The following is a 13,243-nucleotide window of genomic DNA, read 5'->3' as shown; positions in this document are numbered from 1 at the left end:
TGGATCTATCCATTAGCATCTCTGCAGTACTGATCTCATTTCCCTGAGTTTGTAAACTGTGTGATTTACCATCTCTAGGGAATCCATGGGTTTGACTAACACAGGACCCCCCCCCAGGCTCCCTAACCCCTCAAACAACACATCGGCCTCAATGACATTGATAATGATAGATAGCTTTCCGTTCATCAGACAGCTATTCACATAAGCCATACAGTAAATGCATTATGTATGTATAAAATGAAAATAGAAGTCTCAAGGACTCCACTTATCAGAAATGTTTGTGCACCAACAATGATTTCCTAAAATTCCACAAGGGCATGGAGGCCCATTGTATCGTACGATCTGTGTTCACACACCCTGCCAATAGACTACTTGGAAAAGCTGTCACAAGTGCTCCCCATCATCCATGATGTACAATAATTATAATAATATGCGTAAAATAATCCACTATCCCATGCTAATTTTACTTACTGCCCAGTTGTGAAAAGATTTGTCCGTGACCATACCAATGTGAGATAACCATATGTGGTGTTAAAACCCTAACACTTCAGTATAATGTTACTTTAAATAAAAAAAGAATCTGGAAAAAAAGCTAAATATAATGTAAGCACATTATATTTTGTAAAGTGTATCAAATCCAAGCGCTTACAGGACAGTGTTCTGTAAAGTGTAACATATCAAAGCTCTGTGAAATCAATCATTAACTCAGCATGCTATCAAACACTAGCCCTTCAGCTTTGGGAGCTGTTGCTTTGTAACACAGAGCACATTTAGCCACGCACGCACGCACGCACGCACGCACGCACGCACGCACACACACACACACACACAGTGAAGTTTAAAACACGGGGGTAAACTCTACACTCTTAGAAAAAAAGGGTTCCAAAATGGTCCTTCGGCTGTCCCCATAGGAGAAGCCTTTTTGGTTCCAGGTGGAACTCTTTTGGTTCCATGTAGAAACCTCTGTGGAAAGGGTTTTTACATGGAACCAAAAAGGGTTCTTCAAAGGGTTCTCCTATGGGGACAACTGAAGAACCATTTTAAGTTCTAGATAGTACCTGTTTTTCCAAGAGTGCAGATAATGTGACAACCAAAACATATGTGCCCTCCTATGTAAACATTATAGGGAAAACACCCATAATATGTCATTTTTTTCCATACATCCATGGAGGAAGTACTGTATGTTTGCTGTTTATTACACTGATTCTTCAAAATCCACAACTAACATTTTGCAAAAATGAAAATGAAATGAATAATAACAAAGAAAAACCTCCCTCTAGTCACCCAAAGAAACAATTTAAATCCATCACTTCCAGGTCTTAGTAACTATGTCCGGCTCATAGTGATGACATCACAGTCCCATTGTCAAGTGCATCTGATATGTACAGGATCATGACATCATCTGAGGTACACAGGGAGGATGTTCCACTTGGCAGGTTGTGATGTTTTCATTGAAAAAATATAAACTTTCCCACGGTGAGAGGAAGCATGGTGAAAGAAAATCTTCAACATTTTCACACAGAAAAATGAAATGACTTGTTATGAGAAAAGGTATTTTGTTTTAATTTTTTAAGTGTTGCTATAAGTTGGTTGTTCATTACATTTACATTTAAGTCATTTAGCAGACGCTCTTATCCAGAGCGATTCATGGTAGTAGTTTCTGCAAAAAGATGTCCAAGTCAACCATGGAGTGTAGATAAAGTTCCTCAGTCTATTCTGCTGTTTGCTTTTGGGAAGGCAGCAAAGATTTATGTTTGTTTCCTGTTTCTGAAGTTAAAAAAAAAACATAATATTTGATTTTCTTTTTGAAAGTGATGGTCTTGAAATCTCCCATTTTTCATTGTCTTCTTCTCTGTTGCCCTTTTAAAGGGTAGTCCTTCTAGTCAGTTCACCTAGTTTACATCTATACTTATAGACTCCTTGAGTTTTCTCAACTTTTTTTTCTTTACAAAATTATTTACAAAATTCTTAAATCAAACAAACCAAAAAATGTAAGAAAAAAGTTCACCGTAAAAAAAAAACAAGGTGGAAGATGGAAGTAGAAATGTGTCGCTGGTCAGTAACCTCTCATGATCCTGGTTCCAAGAAGGAACCTTGTTGGCCACATTGATTGATGTCTGGTCATGTAGACCTGCTGGCCACAAACCTTCAGAGCTGATCCTGAAAGGTTATGGGGACTTTGGATGAGGGGATAGAGGAGGACAGGAGAGGGATTGAGAAAGGGGACCGTGGAAGGACGGTAGTTTGTAGGAAGACATGTTTCACAGTCAAGCAAAAACACCTCCACTCCATCCGTGAACCAAGAGCCCTGCATCCCAATCCCCTCTTCTCTGCTCCTCTCCTCTGCTCTCCTCTCCTCTGCTCTCCTCTCCTCTGCTCTCCTCTCCTCTGCTCTCCTCTCCTCTGCTCTCCTCTCCTCTGCTCTCCTCTCATCTGCTCTCCTCTCATCTGCTCTCCTCTGCTCCATTCTGGATGGTCAAACTTCCACAGACTGGATCTGGTTAATGGAGGCACGCATCATCTGCACACTGTTCAGGATCTTCTTCTGGTGGCCTGCTAACGTCACGCCCACGCTCAGGATGTCACTGTGGCAGGAGACACAACCACAGGAGTCAGGAGGAAGCGACACAACAGGTTTTATTGCACAAGTCACATGGCATAAGCCAATGTAAAATCAACAAGTTAGATCAAGGCTAAATACTGGGCCCCAGTCTGCCAAATTCCTAATTCAGTCCAAGGCATGACTGTTTACAGTAATTACTCTGTTTGTTGAACAACTTCTTCCATTCAGGAGATAATGGTCTTTTTTTGCTTCCTAACTCCATGGACTGATGAGGCTTATTTTTGAAAGTATTGTAACCAGTGTTGTGGCTGGAAAAGAATTTCAAACAGAATTGTGCTGATATCCGACGTGACCTTGGGAGGATATTAAGAGATATAGAGACAAGAGACAATAAGCAGAGTAATGTGTGTCTTACTAAACAGACATCTGAATGAGTCTATCTGCTAATAGATGTCTTTATTAAGTCTACTGAGGCAGGAATGTATTCCTAAACATCACAATGTCTGTTAATTCTCCTATATCTTTTCTTTCTTTAAACTGTTGTATAAGAAACCTGGCAGCCACATGGCCAGAGTCTCTACGCTCTGTTCTAGCTCAGAGCAGTTGTGCTGCACAGTTATTATCTCCTAATGACATACAGTGAGAGGCATATTTATGATGAGCCAGGGGCTGAGCCTGGCCGTCATCCAGGCTTTAAGGTATGATACTGTCAAGGAATAGCCCACCACCTCCTCATCCTTATCATCCTTATCAGAAACACAGGTCTGGGGTCAGCACTTACTCCATGGTCATCTGGGAAACCACATCAAAGCTGGCGAAGTCAGCATTGGCAAAGTTGTCTTTGTACTGGCCCATCTTGATGGCATCTAGCCACTCGTCCACAGTACTGAAGCTGGAGAAGTCTGGAACACTGCGGTCCAGGAGAGGAAGATGGACACTGGAGGGGGACACAGACACAAAGAGTCAAACACAGCTTTAGAGACAGTGTCAGTACTCTGTCACCTCTATGATGGCAATCAGTACAGTACACAATAGTGGAGGGCCTACAATAGACTAGTCAATAACCTAGCCTTCAGGACAAAAGAAAGTAACAGTGGACATTTTCCTCATCGATTTTGAAGAAAATTCTATTTCTAATTGAGGACAACAGATGGATACTGGCAGGATTAGTGCCAGTGTCCACACAGTGTTTCTATTCCACACACCACCAACAATGTAAATATAGAGTATGATATACGGAATTCAGTATATTTTAACATTCATAGGAAACTGACACCCAGAGAAAATGTGATTGGAAATGTTTTATTTTGAAATTGTGTAACTGTGTCAAATCATGATTTGCTTAAAGCATTCATGGAAATTACTTGATCTATCAAACCAAAGGGGATTTATGTACATAACCACTTGGCGCCAAAAGAAACAGGAGACACAATGTTCGGTAGAAATAAATTCTACCATGAATATCAAAACTGTAACCCAAAATTGAAAACATTGAAGGAATCATGTCCTTTGAAATGTCAAAGTGTTTTCCCATCTTTGAGGTCAGATGCATTAAATTATTTTGGATTTTATAGTATCTATGGAAATAGGAAAGTAATACTGGAACACAGTCCTGAATATTGAGATGACTGGCAAGGAGAGACAGAGGGACACTCGTCTCAAACACACTAATACACACAGACAGACAGACAGACAGACAGACAGACAGACAGACAGACAGACAGACAGACAGACAGACAGACAGACGTAGTGACAGACTAATAGAAAGATAAACTGACAGATATCTAAGGAGAGCGTGCTAAGTGTTCCACTCACCCTGAAGACAGCGGGGTCATGGCCTTCAGACTGTTGGGGTTGCGGATCATCTTGTCCAGGTTGTTGACAATTTGGCTGAACTTGGGCCGGTTGTTACGGTCCTTCTGCCAGCAGTCAAGCATGAGCTGGTGCAGGGCCGAGGGGCAGTCCATGGGGGGGGGCAGCCGGTAGTCCTGCTCTATGGCATTGATCACCTGCAGGGGGAGACACAGATCTCTAAGGGTTGCTATGAGGCTCTAAAAGGAGGAGAAGGGAGAGGAGAGAGACAGAAATCCTATTGGAGAGCATCCTCTCACAATTCTCACAAACTACTTCTTCTATGACCAGAGTGCTATTTGGCTAACATGTTGATTAATATTTCAGTGATTTCAAATGAGAACTATGTTCTTGAAAAACAGTATGCACTGAAAGATAAAACCATAGTAGCGTTACACAAGTAAAAACACATGCCCACACACAAAACATAATCCTGCAAGCATTATTATTATTATTATACTTCTCTGGGATATGTGGGACACTATCCCACCTCCACAACAGCCAGGGAAATTGCAGGGCACCAAATTCAAAACAACAGAAATCTCATAATTAAAATTCCTCAAACATACAAGTATTATACACCATTGTAAAGATAAACTTCTCGTTAATCCAGCCACAGTGTCTGATTTCAAAAAGGCTTTACGGCGAAAGCGCACCTTGAGATTATGTTTGGTCAGCGCCAAGTCACAGAAAAACATACAGCCATTTTCCAAAGAAGGAGAGGTGTCACAAAACTCAGAAATAGCGTTAAAATGAATCACTAACCTTTGATGATCTTCACCGGATGGCACTCCCAGGACTCCATGTTAGACAATAAATATCTGTTTTGTTCGATAAAGTTAATCTTTATGTCCAAAAACCTCATTTGAAATTGGTGTGTTATGTTCAGAAATGCATTGTCTCAAACAAACATCCGGTGAAAGTGCAGAGAGCCACATCAAATTATAGAAATACTCATTATAAACATTGCTAAAAGATACAAGTGTTATGCATGGAATTATAGATAAACTTCTCCTTAATGCAACAGCTGTGTCAGATTTCAAAAAGACTTTACGGCGAAAGCACACCTTGTGATTATGTTTGGTCAGCGCCAAGTCACAGAAAAACATACAGCCGTTTTCCAAAGAAGGAGAGGTGTCACAAAACTCAGAAATAGTGTTAGAAATATTCACTTACCTTTAATGATCTTCATCGGAATGCACGCAATGCACGCAATGTTTGTTTTGTTCGATAAAGTCCATAATTTATGTCCAAATACCTCTGTTTGCGTGTTTAGTTCACAAATCCAAATTCACACGGCGCAGGCACTTAGTTCAGACAACAGTTCCATTACAGTTTGTAGAAACATGTCAAACAATGTATAGAATCAATCTTTAGGATGTTTTTATCATCAATTTTCAATAATGTTCCAACCGAACAATTCCTTTAGAAAGGAAAAGGAACGCAGCTTACTCTCACGGGCACATGCATGACTGAGCTAATGGCATTCTGCCAGACACCTCACTCAAACAGCTCTTATTCTCTCCCCCTTCACAGTAGAAGCCTGAAACAGGTTCTAAAGACTGTTGACATCCAGTGGAAGCCTTAGGAAGTGCAATATGACGCCATAGACACGACTTGAAAAACTACACACCTCAGATTTCCCACTTCCTGGTTGGATTTTTTCTTAGGTTTTTGCCTGCCATATGAGTTCTGTTATACTCACAGACATCATTCAAACAGTTTTAGAAACGTCAGAGGGTTTTCTATCCAAATCTACTAATGATATGCATATTCTATATGCATATGGGCACCTTATTCATCCAAGCTACTCAATACTGCCCCCCAGTCCCAAAGAAGTTAACAAAAACAATATTTTTTTTAAAGGTTTTGGCTTGGCTGCATACTTACTGTACCAGTTAAGCATCACAGTAAAGTATCAGGCTAATAGTAATGGCTCTCCACATCCATGCAGACTGTGCCAGCAGTGATTTAATCTTAGTCAGTCTGGCCTTTAGAAACTGTGTACAGTAATGTTCCTGCTATACAAATATCTACGTTTTTCCAACTCTATGGTCATTGTTATACCAAAAAGGTCTAGTCTGACAGAGTTGCCAGTGGTGTTGTTGGTGGTGGGAGAGGGTGTGGGGGGAGTGTAAGTAGCTCTGGATAAGAATGTCTGCTAAATGACTCAAATGTAAATGTCAAAAAATGGGGGAGGGCTCAGGGAGGAGTGGGGAACAACTGGCCCAGAGGAGGGTTCTGACAAGGACCCACGATCCCCTGCTCATTATCAACACCATTATGTAGCTCCATTCAGACCCAGATTAATCTCATTCAGAGGCCTCCCTCCCAACCAAGACCCAGATGGAGTAGAAACACTATCTAGAGCCCATAATAAGATAACCGTCGAGCTCCTCAGTCCCTCTTAGCGCATTAGTGTTCACACTTTCAATTTGAAACTATTTTCATTATCTCTCTCCCCATAATTTGCTCTCTTCTCCACCACCCAGAGGGAGCCTGGAAACAGAGGCTCCAGTCAAGTCAAGAGCAGGAATAGTCTGCGGAGCGTTGCCTAGCATTCCAAATCATTTTATTATCGCTCTGTGGTAACTGGGGGGCTTTCATATAAAACCCGGGTTCGAAAGCTGCTGTTTAGCCATGGGAAGAGAACCACCATGACAAAATGGATTCAGGAATAACATTCAGGAATAATCAGACGTTGTTCGAAATGATTTTTAAGCATTTGATGCCATGCTTAAAGTGGTTCTGTTTGACAAATGATATACAGATATATAAAGGTCTATAAATACATACGTCTTGATTGGTCATGTCCCAGTAAGGTCTCTCTCCATAGGACATGACTTCCCACATGACGATGCCGTAGCTCCAGACATCACTGGCGGACGTGAACTTCCTGTACTGGATGGCTTCAGGGGCTGTCCATCGGATAGGGATCTTCCCTCCCTGAGAAACACAACACAATGAGGGAATGACCTTATAGATGGAAGTGAGACGGAAACCTGATCGTCACAGTGTCCTGGCTCTGCAGAGAGATATTATTCACAGCAACAATACTCTGTAATCCAAACTGGGAGATGGATATAACTAAACTGCTGGGAGTGGATGTGTGTGACATGGAATACCGTAAAAATGGAGGAGAGGGACAGGTGAGGGGCCTTTGTTATGATGGGTAATGTGGTGTGTGGGGTGTGTGTGTGTATGTATATGTGTGAGTGTGTGCGGTGACGTCATGGTACTCACCAGGGCGCTGGTGTAGGTGGGATCTGACGTGTCGTCCTCCAGGAATCGGGACAGGCCGAAGTCGGACACCTTGCAGACCAGGTTGCTGTTGACCAGGATGTTGCGTGCGGCCAGGTCGCGGTGGACGTAGTTCATGTCGGCCAGGTACTTCATGCCAGAGGCGATGCCACGCAGCATGCCCACCAACTGGATCACTGTGAACTGACCGTCGTTTTGCTGCAAAACAAAAGGATCACAATATGATACATCCCCAGGTCTGAGACGTCCCTCTGTGGGATATGATTGAATAGATATGGCATAGACTAGGCAGGGCTGGGCTCGGTCTGGCAGGCTGCAGCTGTTTTCCCTGGATTGGCCAAGGCTTTACCCCATACATGTGGAGTGTCTGGATCTGGGCTGCAGCTGTGCCTCCACCTGCACCCTCACCACCCACCACGAGGACCAGAGATCAACTAGGGAATATCCGGGAGGATCATGACGAGAGATGAGAGAGTATGAGCGTGGACTGACAGGGATGGGGTGGGGACACAGATGGACCACAGACGGACTAGGCCCAGCTGTGTATTCCTCTAGGGATCTTCCCAGTTTATGGTTAGCCAGATCCTCTATGCCTGTGTCTCTGAGTCTCCTCTGAACTCTTCGCTGCTCATTAGCAGAGCAAGGAGTTCTCCTCACGTCCATCAGCTCCTCATGCACCTCATGCACCACAGCAATTAAGTCTTATGCATTATTCATGAGGCTGAATTCCCTAATAAATACACAGCTCCTCGTAATCCCTGCATCCCTGCACTGTGTTTGCATATACTTTAATTGGGAAGATTCTTCCACCAAAGTAATTTGGATCGGGTTAGCAGACAGAGAGAGGCATCATTTATATCATATAGATCTATGGCTAATACATGCTCTATGGAATTTATGACTCAATCCCAATTCTAGTCATAATGGTGGAGATAATGTTTCTGAAGAAAGCTTTCTTTTTGATCGTTATATGGCCACCCAGCATTTGATACTTCCTCTGCCTGTTGTTGTCTCCATCCATCTATTAGCTGTGATTGATCTAGTCCTCTCTCCCTTGCAGATGCTTCATAGAAGAGGGGGCTGCACCAGGTGATCCTTCAGCTGGCAGCTCCCATCTAAGGTGGTCTCCCCTGCTGCTCCATCCTCTTTCACAGAGCGCCATGTTCTAAAGCGCTGACGTGTTCAGACAATGTTGTCAAAAGCTGTCACAGTGAGGTGCCACAGTGACACTGTTGCTTGGAATACAATGTGCTGTCAAATATGCTTAACCCACAGAAACACACAGACACATACACACACAACCCATCAAATTCAAGAGTGAGTTGGCACACAGTGTGTCAGAGGTTTGAAGCAGAATGCTAATAAAGTTCACGTTTTGCTTCTCTAGCAGTAGACAGAGCAGCAGTCTGCTGACAGGCGGCTGGCTGGATCCCTTTTTAAAGGCAGGATTTTGAAAGAAGAGTTTACGTCTCAGGTTTATAATATCCTCCCATAGCTCAGAGCTGACACTTGTCAGTGTGCTTTCTGCCCTGAGTCGTGAAAGCCTTACTCAGTATGATCTATGTAGAGGTAGACAATCCCAATGTGATGAGGAGTGACAACTAGGCTAGGACAGAGGTGGTGGAGGGAGGTGTTATCCATATAGACACAGTAGAAACATCAGACATTTACAAACATAAACATAGTGATTCATATCAAACATGAAACCCTTGGCCCTTATTGAATTGATTTGTTTTCCATATTTAATCATTCACTCACAATAGATTTACAGTGAAGTAACTCTAATAAGAAAAATGGTAATCCTTTATTTTGGTGAAGATCAGACATGTCCAATTTCCATTAATCCCTAGCTCTTTCCTACTCAGTTTTTTCTCACTCACTTCAAACTGACAATGAGTCCAATTAGAGGATATGAAAGCTTGTGGACACACAGTCACATGCTCCCGTTCAGCTGAAATGCTACAGACAGACGGCACAGGACTGGCTGACAACAGACAGCAGCCTTTCGCCTACAAGCCAACTTCATTCTCTGAAAGCTGGCATGTTTTCTTCTTACAGCGCTAATCATTCGAAACCCTCCCAAAGGATGAGGTGAGGTTAGATATCTGGAATGTATGTAGACGGTACTATAAGTTCATAGGTCCTTGTCCTTCTCTGTGACTCAAACAGAAGGAGTGAATGTGGGTTAGTATGATAAATACAGAATGAGAGCATAACTAACTGAACTGAACTGCTGGACTCTCTTCCTCACTAGTGCCTATAGTGAGCTACAGTACTGTACTTTTTACTGTAGTCAAACATGGAGATCAAGGGGAAATGCTGAATAACAGCCAGCACAAGTTGCAGCAGAGTATAAATCAATAATTGGACTAGACAGACCCTCAGGGAGCATTAAGACCGCAGCCTGATTGGGTAGAGAATGATCTCTCTAAGGACTTGTGGTGGACACTATGCTAAGTAAAGAGGAGACTCATATGATTAATGTTCTGCATGTTATTCACTTTAACCTGGATGGGTTGGCATTAGTGTGTGTATTTAGCACTCATTTCCCAGAGTGTGTGTGCGTATGTGCCTGTGTGGTTGTGTGTGCCTGTGTGTCTACCTGTTTATCTGCACAGCCATTAGTGTTAATATTTGACTCAGATACAAACACAGCGTAACTCACTCTGAGGAAAGAGTCCAGGGATCCGTTCTCCATGAACTCAGTGATGATCATGACAGGGGCGCTCTTGGTGACCACACCCTCCAGGTGGATCACGTTGGGGTGGTCAAACTGACCCATGATGGACGCCTCAGACAGGAAGTCCCGCCTCTGCTTCTCTGTGTAGCCCGACTTCAGCGTCTTGATGGCCACAAACATCTCCCTCTTGCCTGGGAGCCTCAGGTTCCCACTGCATACCTCCCCGAACTCTCCTACAAGACACAACATAGAGGCAGAGAGACAGTTAATGAGAGGAGATGTCTGACAGAGGTTACAAACATTAAAATGACGAGGCAAAATATGATTAATTGGAATACAGACAGCATTCAAAATCATTATTTTGTAAAAAATGACTGGCCTTTCTCTTTACCTGCACCAATGACTTGCTCAATCTTCACACAGGAAGTGTCAATCTCCTTAGCAAACTCCCTCACCGCCTCGTTGGGGTCCTCATATGTAAACGGATCAATATATATCTTCATTCCTGGAGTCACTTGGAAAAAGAAGAGGCCGATGTAATTTTTTGTTCTGACACACACACAAACAAACTCTGTCTGCCTTTAACATTCAGAGTTTGAGTAGACAATGCAGTGTATTACTATGAGTCAGAAAGGTTAGTGTTAGTACAAGGTAGAGAGGAATGGTAGGTTTGGCTTGGGGCCTCAGGACTGTAATAATCAATGCGCAATGACATGGCATTTCTAGGTAGTCTTTAGCAGTGATAAGGCAGGTTAATGTATGTATCAGCTCCAGAGTCAAAGCAGACCATTAACACCCAGGAGAGACAGCCAGACACTATATCAGTATCACCCTCTGCTCCAGGAAATAAATTGTCTCTCTTAAGCTCTGACGCCAGGTAAATTGGCTTAAGGTGGCCTTTAAGTGTTTTGGGACTTAACTGTCCCAGGTTTTAAATCGGAGTACGCTGACTCTCACTTCCACATCTGGCCTGAGGCTTCTTTAATGGTTATTGTGTTCATGCACAGGCAGTCAGTGAAGCTGAGATAACTGCTTATAGAAGAGTCATGAAACCTGCATAGCAGACTGAACTGAAAAAGTGTTAAGGAACAGATGGAGATTCTCCTTTAAGGCAAAAAAAAGAATCCCCAGTCAGAACCTCCTATCTCTTCCCAAACTATGGAGCAATCCAAAGACCACCCACCAGAACATGGCAGAGACCACCTGATATAGGGGAGGGCAGCCAGTATAACTGTGACCATCAGTGTGGGGATGAAAACACACACAGGGGAGTGGAATGATATTAATAACTGTGAAATGCCCTCAGCCTCTCTGGCAATACTCCTCACTGAATTACACCCAGGCAAAAATGAGTTCTGTAAATACAGCATTTACTGCAACCTGATACTATTGATTACACATGGGAAAGCTGTCTCCATTGATAAGCCTGACTAGCGGAAGAGCTAAATAGAAAAATATATAAATAAATACAACTGAAATAAGCTCAGAGAGGAAATATATCCGAGCATTTCTGTTTAGCTGAGTGAAGGAGGAGAAAACGATAAGCCATAAGCTCCCAGGGAGAGCCAAACTAGTTTAAATCACCGCGCCTGGCTACATCTTGAAGATTTAGTTCTATATCATGGAACTCTGGGCCAACGTGCTTTACATGGAAAACAAAATGATTAATAAAGGCCATTCCTTCACAATCTCCTTTGAATTTTTCAACAATGGCAAATGGTGTGTGTGGTATTTGCGTGTTAATGAACTTAACAAGCTAAAAGAAGGTTAAATGCTATTTCCACAACAATGGAATCAGTTGACTATGAAATGAGACCCTACAGCGAACACACACTTGTACACAGGTTATGTTGTGAGTAAATCCTAGCATTAAAACGGTTGAGGAAAACAAGAGAGAAGATTACCAATGGAGAGGTGAGAAGAAGCACAAGGTTGGGAGGTAGCCAAGGACACTAGCGTGTCAGGTGGTAGCCACGGAGACAGGTATGTGAGGCAGCAGAGGGTTGAATGTTAGGCATGGAGGCTTCTGCATGAGCCGGTAGTCATGGAGACAGGTGTGTGAGGCAGCAAAGGGTTGAACGTTAGGCATGGAGGCTGCTGCGTGAGCAGGTAGCCATGGAGACAGGTGTGTGTGCGTTTGGGTGTGTGAGCGTGAGTGAGAGTGTGTGTATGGTGGGGGAGGTGCAAACAGACACTCTTGAGTGAGGGCTGGGTTACTCACTGTGGCCGCTGGTGTAGTGCTGCAGCTTGTCTGTGTATTCTGAGTCTGCCCTCTCAAAGCCACGCCTCCTGGGAGAAAGACAAAGAGCTATAGCGCTGGCCCAGAGAGGGGGTGTGGTCTATGTACCAGGCCTACCCACCCCACAGCTGACCACTAAACACAACCAGCCTATAAACTATAAACCCCACCTTAACAAGCCACAGGACCCATTAAAGTACAGTAACGAAGTAGGGTGGAAAACAACCACTAAAGCGAATGTGTCTAATCTGGCTGGCTTGTTTGACTGTTTTTGCGTTGGGTCGCAGGCAGCATTGGTTGGCTGGACTGGAGCAGGAATAACTCACCGGTTGCAGACGATGACGATAACAACCACTGCGATGAGGAAGACCAGACCTGCAGCTGCAGAGCCGATGATGAGAGGCAGCTTCTCCTGAATGCTGGTGTTGTACTCCTCTGTGATTAGACAAACACACACAAATACACCATCACACACTGAAACATATGGGCCAGGCATCTGAGCTAATGCATATGGAGAGAGCAGTGGGTGACAGACAGACAGACAGACGGTTGGGGAGACCAATGGGCATCTTGGCTGGCAGCACAAGACCTCTCTCCAAAGCCCACTGAGCACATTCAGATACCCGCAATATGGTCGCCCGCTCATCTG

General features: G+C 43.4%; 1 protein-coding gene and 1 long non-coding RNA gene across 3 annotated transcripts in view; one reads left to right on the top strand and one right to left on the bottom strand.

Annotated features, from left to right (window-relative positions):
- Positions 1 to 10,408, top strand: part of LOC127932182 (uncharacterized) — a 58,192-nt gene extending 47,784 nt beyond the window's left edge. Inside the window, exon 3 of the long non-coding RNA XR_008144463.1 lies at positions 8,736 to 10,408. This is a non-coding gene — a long non-coding RNA (uncharacterized LOC127932182). The remainder of the gene's footprint in view (positions 1 to 8,735) is intronic.
- LOC118388477 (ephrin type-B receptor 2-like) overlaps positions 114 to 13,243 on the bottom strand; it is a 150,531-nt gene continuing 137,401 nt past the window's right edge. Inside the window, exons 8-16 of one of the 2 annotated variants that reach the window (XM_035777598.2) lie at positions 12,921 to 13,029; positions 12,577 to 12,641; positions 10,747 to 10,869; positions 10,341 to 10,588; positions 7,658 to 7,873; positions 7,211 to 7,360; positions 4,379 to 4,572; positions 3,345 to 3,500; positions 114 to 2,585 (exon numbers count right to left, since the gene is read on the bottom strand). In XM_035777598.2, the coding sequence (XP_035633491.1) occupies positions 2,477 to 2,585; positions 3,345 to 3,500; positions 4,379 to 4,572; positions 7,211 to 7,360; positions 7,658 to 7,873; positions 10,341 to 10,588; positions 10,747 to 10,869; positions 12,577 to 12,641; positions 12,921 to 13,029 (1,370 nt within the window). In that variant the 3' untranslated portion in view covers positions 114 to 2,476. The remainder of the gene's footprint in view (positions 2,586 to 3,344; positions 3,501 to 4,378; positions 4,573 to 7,210; positions 7,361 to 7,657; positions 7,874 to 10,340; positions 10,589 to 10,746; positions 10,870 to 12,576; positions 12,642 to 12,920; positions 13,030 to 13,243) is intronic. The other variant, XM_035777599.2, reaches the window with a different exon arrangement.

The sequence above is a fragment of the Oncorhynchus keta genome, chromosome 10 (genome assembly GCF_023373465.1).
Source record: "Oncorhynchus keta strain PuntledgeMale-10-30-2019 chromosome 10, Oket_V2, whole genome shotgun sequence".
Taxonomy (NCBI): Eukaryota; Metazoa; Chordata; class Actinopteri; order Salmoniformes; family Salmonidae; genus Oncorhynchus; species Oncorhynchus keta.
The sequence above is the reverse complement of the archived record's forward strand: the minus strand, read 5'-3'. Positions and strand labels throughout refer to the sequence as shown.